Genomic DNA, 25,002 nt, shown 5'->3' with positions numbered 1-25,002 from the left:
CTTGTGTCTGTGTTCAGTGTTGGTTGTGTAATCGGAAGGATGGTTAGAGCAGAGGTGGAGAAAGTGGAAATTGTCACCAATTTTGAAGTCACATGTTTGCTACTGATGTTAAATTTGGGGACGGATGCTCATGTACCTTTTTAATCCAGCTCTTTTGAACTCTCTCTTTAGCAGGTAGTCAATTCACAAATGTAGTTTTGCTCCTTCTCGTCTGATGATTCTTAAATATGAAAATAAGTATTTTGATTCATTTTGTAAATACATCTGTAAAGAAAATAAGAAAATTTAATGTTGTCTTTTAAATACTTTTCATTCTAATATGAATGTTGTTATATTGTACTTAGAAACTGTACCTTTAATATTACCTTTATTAAAAGTGCATTGGACACATCGGTTTTAGATGTGCTTTATGTGCTGTTAACCCATAATAAAATTTACCGCTTGTAATGGGCTTTTCTTTTTTGGCTGGTTATTTTGTGTCCTTTTAGATACAAATAATACATCCGTCTTGTAGAGGTACATTATTTTCAGGCAGTAATGATGTATTCACTTTTAGGAACACATATGGTCACAAAATCCACAGTTAAGAAAGTAACATTGAGCCCCCACCCCCACAATGCAATATTAATTATGATGTAGTTTTAATTTGATATATAACGCTAAGAAATTCATATACATTTTAGTTGTGAAGACTTTTACAATTGTGGAAAACATACATTATATCACACATTGGGTAATATTTAATTATTTATAACATGACTTTACTTTATATGCGACGGTGTGCTGAAAGTTAAGAGGACAATACTCAATATTGTACATTCAACAGACAATATCAGTGAATTTAATCAGAATCCAACAGGGGGCAGCACTGCATACACAGCAACTCGAGTCAACATCTGTTCCTCCGCAGAAGAAGATCGCCTCCAGTGATTTGCCAAGCCGTAAACTGGCTGTTGGTGTGCTTTTACGGCTATAATGGAACTAGTTTGGTGAGTAGAATATTTAAAAACATTTCACAGAAAGGCACAGTAATATTAGTAACATGTAATAATATGGCAAGTTGTCAAAATATTTGCGCATACGGACAGCAACTATGACAGTGCACGTTGGCTAAGAAGATCGTAGTTGTCTCTTAGCAGCTTTGGCTACATGTTTGTATATCAACAACTTTATTGAGCAGCTATTCGTTTACACGATGACACTCTTTGTTGTCGAGTTGCTAAACTCGTTCATACAGTTAGGGAGTAGGTTTGAGACCGCTAAATATATGTCAGATGTGGTGACAAGACGTTCAGCATTAAAACCAGTAAAATACAAGCATTAGTGTTTGAAATAAACAGATTGTAATGTACTCTAACTCATGATCATACGTTTGTCGTACTTATTACATACGTATACATAGGCTACATACACACATACTTGATACTCAATTTGAACAAACAACAACCACTTAAAGGTTTAGTTGGGATTTTTTTCACATGAAGTTGCAGGACGGCCCCATCAGCAGTGTAGTGCATCAATGGTGACTTACCCCACACTTTGTCCGGTTGGTTGAGTAAAGCCACAACATATCCAAATTAAAAAAGGCGGGGTACAAGTACATGTATACGTACACTCACCAAATACAAAATGCGTCGTGAAAGAATAACAGTTCATGGAATCTCCTGACATGCTATCCATTATCTGTCTGTGCTGTGTGCACAAAATAAAGATGCTAGATTACAATTCTGCATGTTTTATTTCATTATTTTGTCTTTAATACAAGGGAGGATCCTCCTGTCTCTGACGCTCCATTCTTTACCAAAGACCTCTATGATCGCTATTCCCTTGCGCCTAGTATTGGAGATCTGTGGGCCTCTCTCCAAAGGTATGTCGGTAAATAATAAAAAATAATTACCTTAACATGTCTATTTACCCAACTGTGTTTCTCTGTATCCAAGTCCTGCAGAAAATGCCAACTTAAAACGAAAGTGTGATGCTGAGACTGGACAAAACGCCACAACCAAAGAAGCTGCAGAGTTCAAAGATGACTCGTGTTGCGATTCCATAGATATTGACAGTTCCTTTGCAGACAGTGCAGTGGATGCTGCAAAGGGACGTAAGGAAACCATAAAAGCAAATGTTTCGCCCAAGAAACAAAAAACAGAGGGAGATGATGCTTATCCTCAACCCAGACTGCCCTTCCCATGTATGTCCAGTTTCTCCAGCAAAGAGCAGAGGATGTATCTTGGCTTTTTGACGAATAAAAAACGCAACGATCCCCCCATGGTTATTATAACACTCTCTCTTTTAACAGTATTGTCATCAGGCTCGTCCTTGTGTGTGTCTAAAAAAGGGATGTGCTCGTATTTCAGCACCTCAAGGCCCGAATGGATCACGAAATTATGCAATTCCAGAGGTATTTGCAAGATGTGTCCAAAATATGTGCTGATGACTACAGCTTCATCTCACAAGGAGCATTGCAGTATGCAGAGGTACTTCAATGAGTGCACATAATGTCATTTTTGCTACAAACAAAAAGCTAAACCTTTGTTTTACATTTCCAACAGGATTTTTTGAGGGCCAGTTTGGAGTGTGTCAAGATGTTTCCTCAGATTTATCAGATCTCTGAGATGACCAGTTTGACCGGTGGAAGATTCAACCCGGGACTGTCTCTCACTTTTGAAAAACAGCTTGTTGTCATGGTAATGTATTCACATTGAAGCTGTTCAGTCATTTTTGGAGCCATTATGTATAATATGGCTGCTTTGCTTTGGCTATAAATACAACCCGAATCGGTTGAAATGCAAAACCTTTTTTTTTATGTTGGTTCATTTTTTGTTAATTCCGTATTTGGACCCTTTTTATCTCCCCAGGGCAGTGTGGATATCATAGGCCCCATGATAGTGCCTGCTGATGCACAGCTTGCAACGGATTATCAGAGTGTTTCATCAGAAAATCCTCCAGCCAAAAAAGCTAAGGACATGCACGCTGTAAGCAATTGTTTCACTTTTTTTTAATTACTCAAAGTAAGTCCCAAAGATTCTTTTCTTTTGTTACTGCTAAAATAATATTCATGACTGCGGGTCCTTTTTAGTTGCAATTTGGGCTGTTGCAGTTTTCAAATGAGACACCGGAGGGCGCGCAAGCTTTCCTAACCTCAGCTTCTCCATTTCTCACCAGGCAATTAGCAGTGATGAAAATGCTGAGAAGCTGTGTGCACGTTACGAGCCGCATGTGTGTCTCACCCGAGATGCCCTTGTCACGCTGTTGGACAACCACGGCCCTGACTTTGCACAGGGATGGGAACTTCCTGTTTGCATCAAAGTGAACCATGGGAAAGGTGCACAACTGTAATTGTGGCGTCTATGTTGACAATGTTGGAACCAATGTGATCAGAGGAGAAGCACAGCTAATTCTTCAAAATAGGCCTACTTGTCCCTTGTCTTAGATCATGAAATTATAGTTTCATAATTAGATTGTTTTAGAAATTAATTGATCTATATCTTCTACCTACAGGTGTTAGTCCAAAGACTGTTTATGTAGAATCACCCTTAATTAAAAATGAAATAACAGTGAGGGAGAAGAGCCACATTTTCCATGAGGAGAGTTTGAAGCTCTCCATCCTAAAGAATGGTAACAGAAATGTGTTCCATTTAATGATGGAACTTCCTGTGGATGATCACAACCCCTCACAGGTATATGGCACACCTTAATTCATAATGTCTTCTTTTGTCTCATTACAAACTTAATTGTTGTCTGTGTCTCCATCAGGAGAGCTCTCAAAGAAATGTGGTCTGCCACAACAGCAACGAGCTAAACTTTGATGTGGACATGACCGACCTTGAGACTTTCGGATGTGAGCCACTCACGAAAATCCCCAAAGAGCAGAAAGCTCACAAAAAGCAAATTGCATCTCCTAAGAGTGCAAGTTCACCGCTTTCAAGTAAGCTCAGTGAGCCACTCAGCCATAGTTCACAGGAGGAGATGCACCACCCATTGACAGTTCCCAATCGTTTCCCAGCAACAGAAGAGACACCTCTGCTGGTTGCTACGCAGGCTAATGAGGTAAACACTGCTAAACTGGAGGGTGAGTCTGGTGATGACAGCGCTGAAAACCCAGCAGTGACTGGAGACTCTGATGATGAGAAACTGGTCATTGACGATTCTTCATCACCAGCCAAAGTCCAACGTACAGCTGTGTCCACATCAGATCCTGTGGTTACCCCCACTGCTGAGTCTGCCACCTTAGCTTCACCCTCTCCTGAAAAAAATGCAGGGCACAGGCAACATTCCAAAAGCTCAAAGCTGCCCGCCGACCAACTTGGGGAGATCTTACGCATGCAGACAGCCATGTTCAGCTCGGCGAATAATGCCCCCAAAAGTCCCAGCAAATCCCAGGAGACCGAGTTGTCCACCCGTTGTGCCGGATCTTCACGACACACTCTCCAGCTGTCGCTGGTGAAGCCATGCGTGACCTCCTACTTGGAGCGAAACCAGCAACACAGTGAAGAGACCCCTGTGACTACAGCAGCGTTCCACACCAGCACCACGCAGCAGAAAAGTCAGTATGAAGAAAAGCCAATGTCCACACTAACATTATGTAATTTCAAATGTGCCTTTTGTACACATGCTTATATTACAGTTTCTGTTAAGCCACTAAAAATTCAGCTTTTTATGCAGAATACACATTTTAGTGAGGATACACGTCTAGTAAGGATAAGCGGCGTAGAAAATGGATGGATGGATTTTAAGGAGGTTTTAAGTACAGCTTCAAAATGCAAAAAGAAATTGCTGCATTGGTGCTGAGGTTGGACGCAGGAAGACATCTTAAAAGATCTTGAGAGTTTAGGAGCAAAAAGTCAAGTGGTAGGCCCAAAAAAATGTCACCAGCCCTGAAGCAGGATTCGGCGATCCTCGGCCCAAATGTTGTTACTGGTGCCGAGTGCAGCCTAACAACCATAAGACGGCATCTGCAAGAGAAGGGTTTCAAGAACAAAAAAAATCTTGAAAGACCTCGCTTCAACGCCACAAAATTGATGGTTGGAATTGGAAGAGCACCAAACATGGGACATTGAAAGGTGGTTGAAAGTAGTATCTTCTGGTGATGAAAAAATTTAACCTTAACGGTCCTGATGGCTTCTCAGGAGATCCCACCTGAGATGTTTTCCACATGACACAGTTGAGTGGGTGCCATCATGATCTGGGGTCCTTTTTCCTTCAATGGAACATTAGAACTTGATGTTGTGCAGGGGTGTCAAACAGCAGCTGGATATGTGGTCATGTTGCAGGGGAAATTCCTGCTAACTGAAGGCCCTTGTCTATGTGGTAATGACTGGCTTTTTCAACAGGACATCGCTGCAGTCCACAATGCTACAATGCTACAAAGGCCACTTATTTGTTTAATAAGTGTGACATCACACTCTGCACTGGTAACTTTTTGGCTGCTTACATTGGATCAAACAGTAGCTTAAAAGCCATTCTATTTATTAAGGTGTCTTTTCCTCAAATGCTTCTAACTTTGGATAGGCTTGGATTATTGCGGCATGTTGTTTCTGTGTATTTATCACAAAAATGCTGACTTACTCATGATGCATTCTTATTATGCCATATTTTCCAGAAACATTGTCATGGGATCTGCAGGCTAGCGCTGAGGACGAACAAGACTACACAGCCCCAGAGAAAGGCAATCTGCTGTACAAGCTCTACACCCTGGAAGATTTACTCCTCATGGTGCGCACCTCCGTCGCGTTGGCTCGCCCCAGGAAAGTTGTTGTCAATGCAAGCCAGGTATGCATATCATTTTAATGATTTTTCTTTTCAAATGACAATAAGTTGATATTTCTTAGTTTCTCTCTTGCCTTACCAGTTTGTTCCAGTGCATGTGTTGCCCAAACTGGACTACCAGCTGTGTCACGGGGTTGAGTGTCTGAGCAGCAGCGAGGCTTGCCAGCTGTGGACAGAGACAGCGCTCCACTCCAGTACTACTTCATACATTGGTAAGTATGCCGTGTTTATATCTTTTTTTGCATTTGTTTCATTTATTCAGTGATATACAGTATTGAGCTTTGAGTTCATGCTCTATAATAATGCAAACACTTGAAATCTCTTTTTATGTGGCTTATGTAAAGATTTTACCCTCAATGGAGGAGGCAAAGCAAACCACCCCAAACAAACCAATGAAATAGTCTTTAGATGAGTCATCGTCTCCTCCCACTGCAGACTCATTTAAGTTTACACTGTTGTCATAACGACAGCCACAGCCTTAAAATGACCTCAGAGCATATGATTCAGAGAAGCCCATACAAGCTTAGCTTTCTGATTGCAAACTTATGAAATTGTTGAATCTAGGTTTTTATTAGTTTGCTTCTGGTCCTTTAACTCATTCAAACTCAGACATTTTTCAAAATTCACCTCCTTCAGTACCAGCCATTTTAGATGATTTTGACAGATTTTTCAAAGCTTTTTGTGAAAACATACATTTCAAACAACACTCTGACACAATTGTTTTGCTTTTGTGACAGCTCAAATATCTAACTGTACCACAAAAAGGGTTGTTTTATGTCAAAATAACAATTTATATGGAACTAAACTGTGTGCATGCATAACCTGCACGCTAAATTCCTCCATGCTCTTCTATGTACTCCTTGCTGTGCACTGTGTAATACATGCTGAGCTCTTATCATTGGCACTTTTTTATGGCTTAAAACTGCAGTGACAGGGCCTTCTATTAGTGTGCAGTTGCGCCATCACCTCTTTTTGTGGAAAAAAAAAAAAGATGTATAAATACGTCTTTGGGAGAGAGCGTTCTGGATTTTTAAAAATGTATAAATATGTCTTGTGTATTGAATGAGTTAAGGTCACTTGGGTGTAACCATGGACGTGGCTGTTAGCACATATTTTTATAAAAATACTTGATATTCTGTGGTTTCCTATTGATGTAGCGCCCTCGTGACTTTACGGTTCAGCATGTGGTCATCTCCCACTTGTATTTTCGTCTGTGATTGTAACTTGTAGGAGGATATGGTTGAAATGCACAAGAATGAGGAGAGGAGACGGCAAGTCTTTCCTCCCAACCGCTCAAGCAAATCATCACAGACGTCACACTCCTTTTGTCAGCGACGGCGATGGAGTTGTTGATGGAAAGAAGCTCTTGTTGCCTGCACTCATTAGCTTGCCTTGTCTCCCCGTGTTTCTCTGTAGCTCATATCAATCCACACACTTCTAAAGTAGCGCTGCTCAGAAGGCTGCCTGACACGTGGATGCACAGCATCTCCTGTGGGTTCAAGTGAGTCGTGTGGCGCACACATGCTTTGCAGGATGAAACTAATCACCTCCATTGTGATCATGATAACGCTCATGACTCCAAATGAGCGTTGGTTCTCATCAAGACTGATTGATTGATTTCTGTTCACAGCCCAGTAAAGTCACTGAACATTGCGCACCACATCCTGAAAAAGCTGACAAAGTAAGTTGCAAACGATGCACAGCTTTGTAGAGACAACAAACATTTCTTTGTAGGTTATCAGTCTGGCATTCTACCATTTTGGTGACAGTCAAATACACGCTTTTATTTTCAGACAACATAACGATTTCATTGAAGTTTCTAATGTAGGCACTGCATTTCCTTTATTTACACCTTTAAATGCAAAAGTGCACTGCAGTGGCACTTACTATGATACTATAATATACAGTAATGGCTTGGTTTTTGGTATTAAGTCAGAAACCAAAACGTACGAAAATAGAGGCGATCGAGATAGGAATCCATGTCCAACCAAAAATATTTAACAAAAAATGTTTTAAATAGACTAATTACAGTTTTAAATGTATAAAATAATGCAAAAATAATTATAAATGACAAATTAACATTTGACATCACATTTAACCTTTTATTGAAGAGTCTTGTTGGCCAAGAGACTGCATCTTCATACTTGGCGTTATGTGTGTTCTTTTTTTAATTCAATGTGATTCACCTTTATCAAATTGCTGGCATTCACAGCTATCTTTGGCCCAGTGACAGGTTATTTAAACTTGATTTCATGTAATGATATAATAGAGGGCAAACAGTATTTGTTACACGCAATATTCTGCCAAAAGTTTTACAAATTTTAATCAAAAACCTAATCATGTAAAAACTGTGCTGTTGGAAAACTGAGGTGTGGTAATATAAGTTGTATGTAATATAAGTGATGTTGCACACTCCTTTCATTACAAACAGTGTACCAACAGAATGATTTTTGATGTTATTTGTTTGGGAAACAATAACTAAAAATGTCCAAAAGTTTCATTTTGCTTGAGTCTGGCCTCGTCAGACCATGTTTTTTGTTGACCTTGCACAACGGTACACAATGGACGTCTCTCTACATTCTACATTTCACATTCCAGTCACCAGAAATGGATGTATTGTAGCGATCACACCCTCTGTGAAGCAATGTGTGTTTTTTAGGATGGAAGAAGGGCAGTACCTGATCACACACAAACCAGGGGAGTCATTTGTGACGTTGTTAAAAGCAGCTGATGGGAAATCGTGTCGGACAGCCTACAACCTGCAGCAAGTCCACAGCAATCTCCCACAGGCACCGGCCTCTGGGCTGGTACCCTGGATACCTCTGGATCCCACTGTGTGGAGGTCGTTCCACAAGAAGCATGGACGTGTCCCCTGCACCTTCCCACCGGCACTCTCGCCACAGGTGCGTTAGGTTTATGTCGCAATATGTCATACATAGTAATTAATACGTCCATTATAAGCTTTTCAGCATATTTTTCTGCTGGATGAACCAGTGCCAGTGCTGCATGCCTGCAGTATCTAAACTAACACGCAGGACAAAACAGAGCAGCTCTCAGCTCAGCACGGTTTGCTGGCGTTGACTTGGTGACATTCATGACATGCCTGACTAATAAGACTCATAGTAAACACATCTCGTATTAGAAATGCTCACATCCCAAAGATGGATAGCACACATGATATACAATGTAATAATGTAATGAGATTGAATATGAAAGCTGCATCACATTTAGATGGTGATGTAATACAAATTTAGTTACATTTATCCCTTACATAATGCGCACAATCCATATCAGGTTTAATTGCATGTTTGCTTACGATTTGGCTATGATACAGATTGTATATTGTGTTTGTAGTTTGCTGTGGTGTAAAACTCCCAAGTATTAGACCCTTTTCTCAGTCATTATGATGTACCCCACACTGTACCCCCGCAAGTATGTTTTGTGTCTTACTGTTTTGTCTTGTTTTAAATTGCAGCATGCTGCAGTACACAGAGCATCGCAGCCTAACAACAATGCAAGTGGACCGTCCCAATTCGGAAGGAATAAGAAGAAGAAGAGGAAAAACAAGAAAAAAAATAACAACTGCGCAGCAAAATGAGGAAAAATACATAAAAAATGTAACCACAATTCAATTTAAGGTACCACCGCATGGTTGGAAAAACACACACCTGCAAAAGATACTGCACAGTTGCTCAAATACATACATAGAACATTGCACTTTGTATACTTTTTTTGCACTTTGAATGTTTTGTCAATTGTAATTTATTAGAAAATGGAACAATAATAAAGTGTTGATGGTGATTGGATGTGTGTGTGACAGAGGATTATAGTGGAGCCCCACACACATTTGTGTATACATTTTATAATTGAAAATGCATTTAATAAGTGTGAGTGGCATGTTTAGGGCTTAAACATGCATTTAGTTTGTTAGCTTCCAGCCCTAATGTCCAATGGCAATTGAAGAGAAAAATGTTATTCATTATAGCAAATGCTGCTCCAAAATTGGAGAACATCAAGCTAGCAGGAGGATTTGACATGGTGGGGAGCGAGAGGTGTGTTGAAAACCATTTTTATGGACGTATCAATTATTTGTGGGTGGGTTTTGTAGACTAAATCCTGTGATAAGCAGGGATCCACTGCAATAACAATGCATTCCTTAGAGCAACCTTGCTGCTCAGCTGGGTGGAGTCAGGACTGGTTGGAAAGAGGAGGAGGTGAAAGGGGAAGTCCTCTGTCAGAGCCGCAGTTGCGTGAAATCTCCACACCCTTTCCTCTGAAACAACAGGACTGAGCTGTGTTGTAGAAACTTCTGTGAGTTAGGTAAGTTTGACTTTGCTCTCCACAGTGGGACTATCGTTCTAGATTATATATGTTATATAACAAGCATTTTTTGATGGTCATTAAAAAAATGCTGATTCATTACTTGTTTTTTCAAAACTGTTGTGTGAGTTGCTGCTCCGGGTGTTGTTTAGTACCAAGTCTATATCCACATTGCCTCTACATGTTACTGTTTTGTGTTTTCTTAGCAAACTGCAGCAGTCTTCCAGGGCGTGTCACCTTAGGAATGAGTGTCAGTGATAAGAAAGAGTTTGCACACTGTCACTAAATAATTCTAAGTCCTGACTGAACAGCAATGTATTGTAGAAGAATGTGATTCCAGTTTCAGTAGTGCAAACGAAGGGTGGCCCACTGATACATGATCACATGATGTGTCATCTTTTGCAGGACAGTCCAAATGGCGATGGTCTCTGAGTTTCTGGGGCAACTGTCCCTCAGTGTCGGGGTAAATGCAAACACATTTACACTCCTGTATTCTCAGCTTGCTGTTATTAGCAGTTATGTGTTGTTTCACCCCGCAGTCCCATGAGCCTAAATGCCCCACGGTTCTACCTGCTGTGGACTTTGACGCTGACAAGGATGCTGCAAGGATAGAGACCGCTATCAAAACAAAAGGCAAGACACATTTCTATGAAATAAATTTAGCTGAAGCCTTTCTGTATACAGTGAAGGTTGGTATTTGTGAGTCAGCATCCCGGCTTTGAGGGGAAAAAAAAAAGTTTTGGGAAGTGGTCCAAGTCAGTCTCTCTGTGCTGCCAGTGAGCTGTACAAAAACACTGACTGGAAGCTCCTGGTAACAGCAAACAACCCTCCGTTTTGTGAGGATCACACTATTCATGTGTTGATGGTGCTACATTTATGTAAAAAGGGAAAGATGCGGCAGGATTCTTCTCCATTTGGGGTGGAAAAACCAGATTTACAGATTCCTACTAAGTCACTATGACAACATAGACTACTATGAGAAACAATTGAGCATTTCCCAATGTGCCATGTTAAAGACCCACTTCTAATGATAGAACACATCCACAGCGTTTCCAGCATAACTACCATAACAAATTGTTCCTATCTTAACATAATATAATAGTCATAGAGCACTGCCTTTTAAGTTTAACTAACAAAGTGTTTTTCACTTTAGGTGTGGACGAACAGACAATCATTGATATCCTAACAAAGCGGACCTACTCCCAGAGGAGGGACATCGCGTTTGCTTATGAACGGAGAGCGAAGAAGGTACAACCCTGTGAATCTTCCTTTTTAGGAGTTTACATTGTTCACTTAAAGCATAGGTGTCCAACGTGTGGCCCCGGGGCCATTTGTGGCAAGCAATTCTTTTTTGGGGGTGTGGGTCCTAATTCAGAAATGGGACAAATAAAGCCAAAAGACACATGTACAAAAAAAAAGCTGGAATGTGGTTACTGGTAACACGTTTGGACACCCCCGACTTTGAAGCGATCAAAAATTCACTTCAACCACATCTTTTAGGACATGATCTCAGCCCTGAAGGGGGCGCTGTCTGGCTCCCTGGAATCTGTCATCCTTGGCCTGATGAAGAGCACATCCCAGTATGACGCCTCAGAGATCAGAGGTTCCATCAAGGTATGCAACAGGACATACCACTACGCTTCAAGAGGACTCTTTTCAAAGGCGACACTGCCCTCTCGTGGACAAACGATAGAATGCATCAGTTAATAGTGGATAGTCTTAGCCTTTTAAAGACAATGTGAATGTCTCTTTCAGGGACTGGGCACCGATGAAGAAACACTGATTGAGATTCTGTGCTCACGCAGCAACTCTGAGCTGCAGGAGATCAAGCAGGTCTACCAGGAGTGTGAGTCTAAAAATATGGCTATCATCATCATGTCAACTATCTAATAGACACTATGGCCCAGTTAATCATGTACATGAAGAAACAAAAGTAGAACCGCTGCTGTTGCATTTGTATGACATGAACCAGGTTATGAGTTCCGTTCCTAGACTCATGTAAGTTGAGTTTTGGTGTAAGTTTGATATTATACCTAAATTATAGTTTCATTAACTCATAAGTCAATCACATTGTACACAGAACACATGCAGGACCTAAATTTGCATGCACTCACAGGTGCCAAACGGAGATACGAACCCAGATCTTCTCCTGTGTGGCTAACATGCTAACCACTCTGCAGCCCAAAATAATTATTCTACATAAAATATGCGTTTGAATTATTCTTAAATATTGATCTGATCTGGCTTTATTGTAAATATTCCACAGGGTGGCGCCATATTTCTCTGTTTTGTCAGTGACACTATTTTGAATTACCCTTTGTACAAATCCTGTGTATGTGTGTAAACCATGACTTGAACATGTGCAAAGTAGGTTTTAGTGCAAAGATCTCCATGCAAGAATATTGTTAACAATGTGGTAATTGGTTGTGTGTTGGATTAGGGTTTGGATTTTGAATGAATGATTCCCAAAAAGGCTATTATTGCTTCTACTGACTGACTTGACGTCCCGCAGTGTTCAAGAAGGACTTAGAGAAAGACGTAGCAGGGGACACTTCTGGAAACTTTGCAAAGCTGCTGCTGGCATTGGTGAAGGTGGGCTCCATCACTAAGGTGCCATATGTTTTAATATTTACCCTTAACAATCTTTACTCTGTGCAGACCAAGCGAGAGGAACCGTCCTCAGTAGTAGACTACGAAAAGATTGATCAAGATGCCAAAGTAAGTTCTACCTCCACTTTCTAACAATTGTCATTTACAACATCATCACACTTATTTTTTTTTATTGCTATAATAAAAGAGCTCAGCTCCTTTTAAACACTGCTAATAAAAAGCCTTGCTTGGTATTTGCTTGGTATTTAACATCAGAGTGACTTAAAAGGATCATAATGAAAGTAAATGTCAGTCTGGAATGACTTTGCAAAGGGATGTGATGTCATTTACGAGCCTGATCATCAATAATATACTGACGTTTAAATGATACAACTCAGAAACTCTACGACGCCGGCGTGAAGGTGAAAGGAACTGACGTGGCCACCTGGATCTCCATCATGACGGAGAGGAGCGTCCCACACCTGCAAAGAGGTACTTAGACACGTCATTGTTAAATAGTTTGGTTGGTCATTGCCATCTTGTTACTTTGTCAGTGTTTCAGCGGTACAAGAGCTACAGCCCCTACGACATGCAGGAGAGCATCATGAAGGAAGTTAAAGGAGACTTGCAGAAGTCCTTCCTGGTTCTAGGTACTTCATATTTCCATCTAAATGACCTTTGCATTCTTACTTGTATAGTTATTTATTTCAGTGTATGTGTTTTCTTTCTAGTGCAAAGCTTTGAAAACAAACAGCTGTACTTTGCCAACAGACTGCATGATGCCATGAAGGTAACGAAACATCCAGTATACTACACACCGGGGGTGCCCAAAGGCTCGTTTTTCATTGGCCCTAGGCATGAAATTAATTCCTTGTTTCCTTAATTCCACCCAATCCCGAAAACCTATGCATATATTTATATTGTTTACGTTTTTTCACACATGATGCAAAATGACACAACTGCACAATAGAAGACATCATGTTTGGTGCAGTTTTTAAGCCGTGAAAAGGGCCACAAGGTAGCAGAAGTGCATTTTATAAGACTTCTGCACGCATCTTTCTCATATAAATAACACACTGCAAAGCAACCAGGAAGTGAAAAGGCATGGAGCCGTGTAGCGTGCAGGAAGTCCTGCATTGAAGGGAAATTTTAACACAGTTCAGTTCAAGATGTGAAAATTGCAAATAGTTCATGGTTTAAATAAATGGTTGCTTTAATATAAAACAACCATTTTTGTGTTCATCATTGTTGGTTAAACCCATCGTTGGCTAAATATATATGGCTAAATTTGTGTCAAAGTGAAAGTGATGTTTGAAATGTGTGTTTTTCTCCCTTTTTTTGTTGACATACATTGTTGACAATGTATGTTCTCTATGTATTACTAAAGAACCGAAAATGGTAGTATCAAACTAGTCTAATCTTTGTTTTGGCAGATACCGTATTCATATATAGTATTGACTTATGTTTGTGCATGTTTAAATAGCTCCTTTACTTCAGAACAAATACTAATTGTGTAAATAACAGTGCCGCTTGCGAGTCAGTGATGGAACGGTAGATCTTTCTTTGGCAGGAGCCGGTCACAAGCTACTACGGAACTCGCTGCGATCAGAAATTACAGGAAGTCATTATTTAATATAACAGTTTGACCTGCAAAGTCATCTTGTACCGCCAAAATCATCACTCAGCAACTTAACACTCAAAAGGTAGCTAAGAAATACACAATGCAAGGACCGATACGCAAAAAAAAAACGCCAATATCGTCCCATCCTACATTGCTTCCCAGCAAAGCAGTTCACTGGCCATGGCTGCCTGGGCGCTGCAAGGATTTATCAGCTGCCTCTGTCAGGGTTTCGATTTCTTCCACACCAAACCCATCCAAGAAGGGCCTTACCAAAACGCTTATTACAAAGTTATGGTCATAGTTTAAGCATTGAATCGTCAAAGTGTTTTAGAGCGTTCAGAGGGCTTAGTTGTCTGAGCAGCGTTGCTTCACCTGCTGTGGTAAAAAGTGTATGACGTGCTGACATGTTGTCGCTGCTGTACTCAGAGTAAAGGAGCCAAAGAGAAGGTGGTGACCAGGATCATTGTTTCACGCTGTGAAGTGGACCTGAAGAAGATCTGCACAGAATACAAGGCCCATCATGGCCAGTCTCTTCAAAAGACCATCATGGTGAGGAATCAATATCTATGTATGTTATCTTTTTTCATACTATAAACGCAACATTGTTTGATCATGTATGCTCCCTCTACAGGAACACACCAAAGGAGACTATCAGAAGGTTCTGCTGGGCCTCTGTGGACCAGATGAGTAAATTACCGAGGGTCAGCATCACTTTCCACTAGTGGAGGTAACTGGACTTAGAATGTTGAAGCATCTATATGAAGAATGTACATGTTTTATTGAAGCGAAAGAGCAATAAATTGACACGCACTTACATGAATACGTTTCTTCTAACCTGTAGTTACCACTTCTACCCAGTAGAGGGCAATATAGTAGCGTTGAAGAGAGGCCGGGTAAGTTTTAGTTGGGAATTGCTGAGCAAATGCGTTGAAAAAATATATCTTTAGATTATCAAACCACAGAACATATATGACAAGTTTAACAAATTTCAAATAAATTATCATTTAATATAAAAGTGAACACATTAAACATATTTTTTTCATTTTAGACTAATCAGCATCTTCTTCCACATAAAAGTGTTAAATCATTAGGTTTATGTTTGACACAAGTGGATGCACAAACCTTCTTCCTTTTCCACTATCAGTATCTATTGAAGATGATTTAATCATTAGTGTGTTTTTCTGTGTTTGTTTGGTGCTAATATTTTAATTAAAAATGTTAATTTTACCTCAGGCAGCAGGGAGGATTTGCATAGCACTAAACAAGCGTATATGCAGCATGTTTCTGCTGTTTAGTTTGCAGTCTCTCAGGAAGAAATAAGCAGCAGAGTGTTTTCTACTGAAGTATAAAGGAAAAAAAATAACCCCAAAAGGCAACATGAGGAAGAGGAAGCTAATGAAAATAAGTCCTGAAGATAAAACACAGTCTCTATATTTTATTTTAAGCGATAAAATCATGTTTTTATTCAACATTGACAAAAGAAAGGACTTAAAATTTTAACAAGACGTTGAATTTATGGTTATTTTGTAATAATACTGATGAGAGCGTTAGCCCTTTGTGATGCTTTATGTTTATAGGCAATAGAAAAAATTAAATATAGCATGAAGTCAGCTAAAACAGTATTTTGCAAACAGGGAGGGAGGATTTATGCACCAATACGCTTGACAGATTAATCACTCCATCATAAAGAGGAAAGTACCGCCATATTTTCTCCCTTTTTTATATGGATGTACAACACGCTGTTATGCTCAAGGCCGGCCCTTGGGGACCAGCGGCATGCAGACCCAAGGGGAAGTCGCTCCTCCATTGAAACCATGCAATTTACTGTCCCAAACGCTGGCACTTCATCATTCAGAGGAGCTTTAACCCCATGAATGTCAAACATCCAAGCATGGTGGGGAGGTATTTCCATAAGAACTACAGTTTAGGGATGAGCACCCCCCCCCCCAAAAAAAAGTATCATAATCACACATTTACAGGTACATTTTTATAAACGTGTGAGAGTCATTATAAAAAAAAAGTTGATACATATTTTTACCCATGACTTTTACCTTCAGTTTTGTTTTTTTCTAGTCAGGGTCCACTTGTTGCTAGGCAGAATTTGTGGATATGCTAATAAATTTTTAGCAAACTCTAGGCTAAAGGCACTTTACAGCACGATGGAGGAACGCAGGAACAGGAAGTCAAGTGCGCCTTGACTTTCATTGTGTACAAACTCATGCCGGATGTCATCTTTAACTTTGTTTGGCTTTACAAAAAAAACAGTGCGAGGAACATGATTACATAACAAACATTTATTGTCGCCATATATCAGTTAGCTTATTGTTTTTACTATGAAAAGTGCTTTACTTATTTTTACACTTGGATGGTGGTTACTTGCAGTTGAAAACAAACGATACCTAGAAGTGTTTAGTGTTTTAGAGATATTACAGGTAGGGATGTATGATAATATCCTCCAACCAATATTATCATAAAAATGAGATATCAGTGCATATGACTGTCCTTATCAGTCTTCCTGCCGACAATGTTGATGTAATGCTTCAAAGCGCTGTGAGGAGGCATCTTCCTGTCATACTTGGAATTTAATATCACACCTCATGAAGAAGTGCACGTGCTGAATGAGCACAGTATATAATTTCACTATATTAATTCAGCATTTCATACTTTGCACTTCATTCTTATGGATGTTTGTGCCACATAGAAATGTGCAGCTTTGGAAATTGCATAATTTATTTGGATTGTCAGTTGTACATTTTTAAAAAGAGATGTTAGCTGGAGGTAGAGCTGCCAATATCAGTATTTGTTGATATCTGTATCGGTTATAAAGTCCTGAACAATAGTAAAAGCTACTATTGAGAACTAGCTTCCACTGACATGAAATTCAATTCAATGAAACAATGAAATAAAATCTATCCATCCAATGAAAAGAGCACCATCTGGCGGGGCCCTGCCACTGCTTTTTACGTCATCCAACCCGCCTTTTTCTGTGCTTCGACAGCCGGTTGCGTCCTCCCAACTTCTTGTCCCAGTTAGAGCGAACATGTGGAACCCTCCCCTCTGTCACCTCGGAGACAGAAGCCAGGCGGCGCTGGAGGCGTCCAGCAGGCATTAAAGTTTCACAGTACAGCTGGAAGAGCTGCTGCCGGCCCGCCAGACATAGCACAAGGTGCATGCAACACTGGGAAGGTTCTAGTTTGTGCTGCTGATTAATTCATCCAACACAACTTAGAGGGAGGGACACTTTTCTTAAAGGCTGACACAGACAGAACCCCGACTCAGGATTGTGCCAAAGGCTGTTTAATTATATAGCAGGAGACCACAAAGGTCTTCTTTTAATTGTGTGCATCTGTTTGTGTGCGTGTGAGCTAGCCTGCAGCTCTGTATAGGTCGCAGTCTAAATGAGAAGTCCTACAGGCGAAGCTGCAAGCCCCGCCTCCCACAACACCAGCTACAGCGCTCTCAGATTGATTAATATTTTCTTAATTATCATTATTTAATTCGGCCACAAGCGCAGCATGTTGAAGTGTGGCCTTTTGTCTCAGCGCTGAGCATCCATGCCACCTCATTAGGGCGCGGCGAGATGCTGCGTATGGTAAATAAGAAGCTTTCGAGGCCTGAGGGGAAGAGTCAGCAGCAGCAGCACCACCACCACAATGAAGGACATCTCCCTCTTAAAGGATGCAGCTCTAGAAGACCACAGAAAGCGGATGCTGCGCCTCTGGCACCGACAAGACCCGCTTCCTTTTATGAGGCTCAAAAAGCAGCAGCAGACAGACGAGTGCTGTGAACTGGTCCTGCTATCTGATGCTTGCAATAACACAAAAACGCAGAATGAGGACCCTCTTTTGGTAGCTTGGACAATACTCCGTTAGACCGTCTGGAGATTTAGAAGATGGGCTAAAAAGTTCTGAGTGAATGCAACATACTTTATGTCTTTGAGGAGTTTCAGCTGCTGATGTTACAAACCACATATCCGCATAAAATGAATCGATACACAAACGTTATTATCTAAAAAGTGTCTACCAAGATGAATATGTCGAGCATGGTGGCAATGGTTGACATGATGCTCCATGTGTGTCACAACAGCGATGCGCATCATTTGCGCATGTGCTGAGAATGCACCCCCTTGACTGAAATGGGCCGCCCCCAATGGATCAGTGAGTTTGGACAACATTCATTAATTCATTCATTTTCTACCGCTTATCCTCACAAGGGTTGCAGGGGCGGTATGCTGGAGCCTATCCCAGCTGCCTTCGAGCGAGAGGCAGGGTACACCCTGGACTGGTCACCAGCCAATCACAGGGCACATATAGACAAACAACCATTTTGGTCCACATTCAAACTCAAAGTCCGAACTAAGATTTGAACCCAGGACCTCCTGGTCATGATGCATATGAAATATAAATTATGGATTCTATCTCTGTGTGGTTCGGTGGCCGTCAGCCAGATGCATTGATGCTAATTCACGATGAAGTGGTTGTAATGGCGTGGCTCCTACGCTGTTTGCACTCTGGATCACTTTGTGTTGCAGCGCCGATGCTAATATGTAAAGAACTGAAAGTGGGGGTGGGAGGACGCTCTTTTTATCAGCGTGGCATATTCATATTTATTTACACCCCAGCTAATAGGATGTGTGCTGTGCTGCTAGGTGAGACAGAATGATGTTAGGTAATTAAACTGCTTTGCTTCCCATTCATCCATTATCCCTCCTCATGGCTGCATACATAATGTAATAATATCAGCTAAGGCACAAGTGGATGAGGTGACCATTCTGAGGTGTTTTTTTTATGCTGGCAGCGTGTCATAAATCTACACCGAGGAGTCACAGGAGACAAAATGTACAGAAAGTGTTGTGATGAATTTAGGGAAGTGTCAAAATATATGTTCAGATGTATAGGAGTTTTTACATAATGTGACCACAAACAAGCCCACTAGGCTCATTTGTGTTCATCAGCAAGCCCTCAACCTCTAACCTGCAGGAGCTTCTGGATGGACCGAGTGGTGCTTCTAATCCATGTTGTCATGTTGCTTAATCCCACCCGCTGAAGGCAAGCCTTGTTGCTGGTGTTCTTGTCACACTGGCCACTGGACACACAACCCCCCACCCCCCCTCGCTCACATACACACGTTCAGTGCCTCGCCTTCATGCAAGAGATTGAAATCAGTCGGGCAGACACTCAAGCATGAACCAAATGTCAGCGGCTAGCCACAAGGAGGAGAGTGTTAATTATCACGCCAGTTCACCTGCATGCAGAGCCGTCCCAAATGTCCTTGGATCATCGAGTCATTTTCCAGTTTGCTCTCCTCCTGGGAAACACAGAGAAAAAAATACCGTTTCAACAAGTGATGAACTCCATGATGAATGATGCAGGATGCTGATGCGTGATTGTCTCTTCTCTTCACAGCATGACCGTGAATTGATACCAAAGAACTGGAACAGATTCCAGATCAGTGATTCCCCAGCCTGCTAGGATAATTTAAAGACAAAATGAATAGAAACTGTAGTGACCAAAAAAAAAAATAAATAAATAAAAAATTATCTGAGGTTAAGCTCACTATGACACACTTTTTAAAAAACGTTGATTTAGATCTTTTTTTAAGGCACATTTATGGAATTTCTGCCCAAAGTGCGGCCATTTGTGTGAATCTGTGAAAAAGATTGGACACCTTTGGGTTAAATGGAAGCAGGAAATAAGTTCATTTTTTTTAAACTTTAATAATGATCCAGTGTGCATGAAAAATGAGCTCTTTTTGACCACATTGTGATTTATTACCATTTAAGTCCATTGCATTACACATCAACAACAGAACCAATGTTGTAATAGTGTTGAGGAGCAAAGTGTTCTGCCAGCAATAATACTGCTGATGAGTTCAATGTAAACAAGAGGAGGGCAAGCATAACGCATGCGAGTTTCACAACAACAGCTGAGTAGCACAACTAGCATTTTAAAGCACACGCAGAGATAAAGCTGCTGGATGCTGACCACTGTGGAGCTACTGTTTAGGCTGTTACCTACGCAAAGCTACAACTCAACGATGAAAGCCAGACTTCACTTCCTGTCCGCCTGCCACTCAGCTCCCCTAGGGTAAACATTTATAGCAACCCACACAAGCATCATCCATGCTTGTTACCATCCATGATCCAGTTGTACAACTACAACTGGTACCTCAATAAAAAAGTACTAAAAAGTAAGACCATACAGGTTGGATATTTAGCTAGTCTTTGCTAGAAAAGCAAAAAAAAAAGCATACATATTATACTGATAGAAATTGAAAGAAATCCCCTGTCCTCCTGTTGGTGGCAGCATGCTGTTTCTTCCATGACGTCTTCCGATGATACGCCACATTCTTCCTCTCCTCACAACATGTTTCCCATGTGACACTTAACCTTTGGAGATTTCCATTCCCGCCTGCTTGGTTCATGTTAATTAACCCTCAAGACCCATCAGAGAGGCACTGACGTGTCAATTGAGATGATTCTTTATGGCCCACAAGCCACGTGACTGTGCGTGTGATGCCAAGTAGGAGAAGAAGAAGACTGCAGATGGCTGCTAGTGTTTGGGGTTTGTGTCGCTGTCAACGTTATGTCCTTCTCGCTGAGAAGAAGTTGGCCGCCACAGCCTGACCTCCCTCAGGTGGCCATGCATATGCAAATGAATTCAAAAATAGAACACAGACGACAGCTCAAAAACAGCTAAAAGGTTTTTTTTAGGGTCTCTTCTTCTCATTCTTTTTGGAGAAACGGCCTTTCTGTGGGCTTGAAATAGACAAAAGCACATTTCCTGCTGAAAAGAAATACCGATGGCAGCAATATTAACTGAGCCTGAAGGAAAACAAATGTGATTCATTGAGTTCAGCCTTTCACTGCTTGGGAATCGTCTACTGCAGGGGTGTCCAAAGTGTGGGCTTAGGGGGCATTTGCCACCCGTCGCTTGTTTTTTAGTTGCTGACATTAAACACAACGTGCATCAGAACTTCCAGGGTTTATCCGAGATTTTTTTTTTTTTTAATCCTTGTGGTGGGCTGCATGCATGGGAGGTGGACTGCCGCTGTTGTGTTGTGGCACAATTTTTATGATTTATTTATGCAAGTTATTTATTTAACTTTATTCGCCAACCAGCAACATGAATAGAATACTACTTTAGGGAACTTGATTTTTTCTAGTTTTTTTTTTTTAAAGTTTGATATGGGAACTCAGCCAGAGGTGGCCCATTGATTGCTGAATAGAAGTAATGCTGCCAGATGGCCCCCCTGAAGTCTGTTACACCTCAGAACACAAGATCATCACAGTCCAGATCTTCACAGTCTTAAACACCGAACCTCCTTTAGATACCTGACTGTCCTCCTTGGGAACTCTTATTTTGAAAGCCATTTAACCTTTTCTACAACAAAGATGACTAATTTGGGTTGCCAACTCCCTGAAAAATTAATAAGGGATACTTTAGACAAGAGATGGCCACACTAACTAGTCAACCTCCGAGGAAGAAGAACAGTAAGTAATAAGCAAAAAAAATTACCACTTCCACACTGAATGGGTGGATAACTTTTTTTTCACTCTGCATCCATTCAGTCAATCTCATCAACATAACATTATTAGCAGCCACTGACAAATATATGTAGAATACTACACATGATTGTCGTACAGCGTATTTTTTTTTGTAGATAGTATTTTGTAACAGCAATTGTGTAACTAGCCACACAGAGAAATAGCCACACCATTGAAATGTATTGTAATTATAAGGCATCTTTGAGTAAACGTTCAGTATTATTTGATTCTGGGCCGAGTGTCCTTGTTTTCAGGAATCTGATTCGACTATGGAAATCCTCCATCAAAAACAGCCGTATTCAGGTCAATAGTTTTGGTTTATGAATGAATGTAATTGCTAAGCATGTCTTATATCTAAGTGGATATCTAAGTTCCGTTTTTCTGAACCTTGTTCTACAATGTGTTTGTTAGAGAATGTACCTTTTGACCCAATTGTGGCTAAATATGCACCCCAGTCACTGTAACATTTATTCTGTACTTTCATAATATGTTTTTTTTTTGTCTAACAAGCACTGTTTTCATAGAAAGGCGACGGGTTGAAACCCACCAGTCAAAACCAGCGAAAAATATCCAGGATGAAAGGAGCACGCTGCAGCACAACCAGAGGCTCTATCCTCTGTCTTCCCGGGGCAAATCTGTTGCCGTGCTCCTATCTGACGCTCGTCTAAAGCACATAAAGACAAAGACAGGAAGTGTGATTAGCCACGGAGGATAGCGGCGTACAGTGCGCCCTCCAGGATACGTCTTGAGGTGAAGCTGATCAAAGCTGTGCCCAGAGACACGACAAGACTGAAGCAGCACTTTTTCAATGGCTATCTCTGCCTTAAGACATTTGAGTGTGGTTGGGGGGGGGGGGTGATGTTCAAGACATATTTCCTTTTCAATTTTTTTCCCGGAGAAACTTAATGCAAAGCTGCAGAACAATGCAGAACAAGAGGTTCAGTAGGAGATGATGGTACAAGAACCATGATATAGGGTTCCAACACTAAGGGGTATGCTGGAGCCTATCCCAGCTGCCTTTGGGCAGAGTGGCAGGGTACACCCTGGACTGGTCACCAGCCAATCACAGAGCACATATAGACAAACAACCATTCACACTCACATTCATACCTATGGACAATTTGGAGTCGCCAATTAACCTAGCATGTTTTTGGAATGTGGGAGGAAACCGGAGTATCCGCAGAAAACGCAGAGGGAGAATCGAACCCAAAATGCCATTAGATTGATATGCAAAATGTCGTTTTCTTCACAATATACAACAACATAAGGGTTAGTTTAGGCTATATTAATAACATAAAATTCACAAGTTATCTCTTTCATGTAACCCTCTTTGAACTAGTGCCATCAGATAGACATTCCAAAAGCCCTCAGCTCAACACACACGACCAGACTGAAGAACAGCTTTTGACCCAGAGCTGTGGCTGCTCAGATCCTTGCCAAAAAACGCAAGATTTAATAAATACGATGTAATATCCATGGGAACTGTACATATATGCACACACACAATCTGCCATAACACCATCTAAATAAATATTGTGAAAGATAATGAATTTATTAAAATTTGAAGTGCTGTTAGTTCCATTTTCAACATGTCTACCACAACAATACCTCGTTTATTGCTGTTAACCGATCCCACACTCGACCATGATAAGTGAATTTAGTAGGATTCCTTATTTAGACAACAAATATTTTCTTGTTTAGAGCACAGGAAACCTGCTTAGGGAATGTTTTTAAATATTATTATTATTATTGTTATAAGAATTAAGTAAAAAGTAAGAAATCAATTAAATATTGCCACTTAAAATTGCATTCATTTTAATTAAAATGTTCCATTTAGTTATCTATTCATTTGTAGTTGAGAGAAATCCAATTTATGAAAAAAAATTACATTTAACAATAACATCAAGTAATATTTGAATCAATTCAGAATACAGGAAGTGAACAAATCAATTAGCAATGGAAGAGAGAGGGGTAGGATTAAATAAGTTCTGCTTTTTCCTACTCTTTTTCAGTGTAATTTTTATACATCACCAAAATAAATGAAACCATACCAAACCAATTGGCAGTACATGTCAGGTCCATTAGTATGTCAAGGTTGGTAGTGGACTGACAAAGACAAATGTCATTTTGTCACTTGCAGTACTTTCCACATCCAGAGGTGTGCGGCATGTGTGAGCTGGAAGGTGCTTGGCGCTGCCATCCTTCCATAGAAAGGAAAAGCCAGCTTTTTTGATAGCAGGAGCACCGGCTGACGACTAGCGAATCAAATGTAATATTTTTATGCTCTGCTGAATTAATGAGTGAATATGACTGCCAAGCTCACCAGGAGGAAATCAGAATTTTACAACAAAGTATCAGACTTTTCCCTGGAGAATGATATTGTCCATTTACTTCATAAAAAATATTTCAGTTAATCAAAATAAATAAATATATGGGACTAAGACGTATTTGAAAACAATATTTTTGAACCAAAGTGAATTATTCACTTCATTTTCTTGTCATCCTTGTAACGAACAACCTGGAGTCAACGCCTCACAGTGATGAAGCTCACCACACGTCACTGAGGCACAGGTACTGTACATGGCCTTGGCCTGGGGGGGTGCGAATGCGAGTCCAAGGCTCTGTCTGGTAGTTAAGCCAGACAGACAGCGTGATGAGACTCTGGTCATTATCATCCTGTGTGTGACTTCTTTTATTGCCGGGGCCTTCAGCCATTACAGATGTTGGAATGACAGCTCGTTTGGATGTCTTTGTTTTTCTTTGCCTGGCAGTGTCTCCACTCTTATCATCAATATTACATTTTTTTCTACTTGTGCAAAGTCCCTCATCTATGTAATGATACTTTCAGTGCATGCAGATGCAAATGATATATTTATCCCACTACTTTTTCTACTAAACTAACAAAATCATTATTTTTAATATGTTTAATGCTGACATGCTCGATACTAAGCAGAAATGCCTTGTGATAGAATCCAAAAAATGTAATTACAGTGCTGGTCTGTGAGCCTCTAAACAAGGAGACTAAATATACTTACATTTTATTTCAAAGAAGGAAAAAAAATCCTCTCTGGCAAAAAATGACTGACTAAGAAGAACTTTACTCAAGGATAGGAAGCACATCATTAGAACCGCAAAAAATATTAAAAAGGGGGGATATGAA

The 25,002-nt window shown here is 40.5% G+C and overlaps 2 protein-coding genes across 3 annotated transcripts; both read left to right on the top strand.

The window, feature by feature from the left end:
- The first annotated feature begins 883 nt into the window (after window positions 1-883).
- On the top strand, window positions 884-9,640 carry ice2 (interactor of little elongator complex ELL subunit 2). 2 transcript variants are annotated; one of them, XM_058075462.2, is made up of 16 exons: window positions 884-989; window positions 1,766-1,867; window positions 1,941-2,268; window positions 2,355-2,474; window positions 2,550-2,684; window positions 2,856-2,972; window positions 3,163-3,322; window positions 3,499-3,677; window positions 3,754-3,925; window positions 4,004-4,543; window positions 5,600-5,769; window positions 5,849-5,978; window positions 7,183-7,267; window positions 7,397-7,447; window positions 8,426-8,669; window positions 9,242-9,640. In XM_058075462.2, exons 1-16 carry the CDS (start codon window positions 976-978, stop codon window positions 9,362-9,364), a joined length of 2,670 nt encoding a protein of 889 aa, XP_057931445.2. In that variant the 5' UTR covers window positions 884-975; the 3' UTR covers window positions 9,365-9,640. The 2 variants fall into 2 exon arrangements, with proteins under 2 accessions (XP_057931445.2, XP_057931444.2); XM_058075461.2 differs by having other exon boundaries at window positions 3,754-4,543; window positions 9,242-9,639.
- Window positions 9,641-9,954: 314 nt separating this feature from the next.
- Window positions 9,955-15,110, top strand: anxa2a (annexin A2a). Its single transcript, XM_058075251.2, has 13 exons — window positions 9,955-10,086; window positions 10,492-10,549; window positions 10,626-10,719; window positions 11,240-11,334; window positions 11,587-11,700; window positions 11,842-11,932; window positions 12,599-12,678; window positions 12,745-12,804; window positions 13,074-13,167; window positions 13,230-13,325; window positions 13,407-13,465; window positions 14,723-14,845; window positions 14,928-15,110. The coding sequence occupies exons 2-13, from the start codon at window positions 10,502-10,504 to the stop codon at window positions 14,985-14,987; spliced, it is 1,014 nt and encodes a 337-aa protein (XP_057931234.1). The 5' UTR covers window positions 9,955-10,086; window positions 10,492-10,501; the 3' UTR covers window positions 14,988-15,110.
- Window positions 15,111-25,002: the final 9,892 nt, after the last annotated feature.

This window comes from Doryrhamphus excisus, linkage group LG1 (genome assembly GCF_037039965.1).
Source record: "Doryrhamphus excisus strain RoL-2023G ecotype Guam linkage group LG1, RoL_Dexc_Guam_v1.1, whole genome shotgun sequence".
NCBI classification, from domain to species: domain Eukaryota; kingdom Metazoa; phylum Chordata; class Actinopteri; order Syngnathiformes; family Syngnathidae; genus Doryrhamphus; species Doryrhamphus excisus.
Note: the sequence above shows the minus strand (reverse complement) of the source record. Positions and strands in the feature narration are given on the sequence as shown.

Excerpts from the sequence above, each read along its gene's own strand:
- ice2 (XM_058075461.2), top strand. Across the intron at positions 1,868-1,940 it reads CTGTGGGCCTCTCTCCAAAG|TCCTGCAGAAAATGCCAACT; the intron begins GTATGTCGGTAA and ends TCTGTATCCAAG. Across the intron at positions 3,323-3,498 it reads CAAAGTGAACCATGGGAAAG|GTGTTAGTCCAAAGACTGTT; the intron begins GTGCACAACTGT and ends TTCTACCTACAG.
- anxa2a (XM_058075251.2), top strand. The coding sequence starts at position 10,502 with ATGGCGATGGTCTCTGAGTTTCTGGGGCAACTGTCCCTCAGTGTCGGG. Across the intron at positions 12,679-12,744 it reads TGCTGCTGGCATTGGTGAAG|ACCAAGCGAGAGGAACCGTC; the intron begins GTGGGCTCCATC and ends TACTCTGTGCAG. Across the intron at positions 13,326-13,406 it reads GAAGTCCTTCCTGGTTCTAG|TGCAAAGCTTTGAAAACAAA; the intron begins GTACTTCATATT and ends TTTTCTTTCTAG.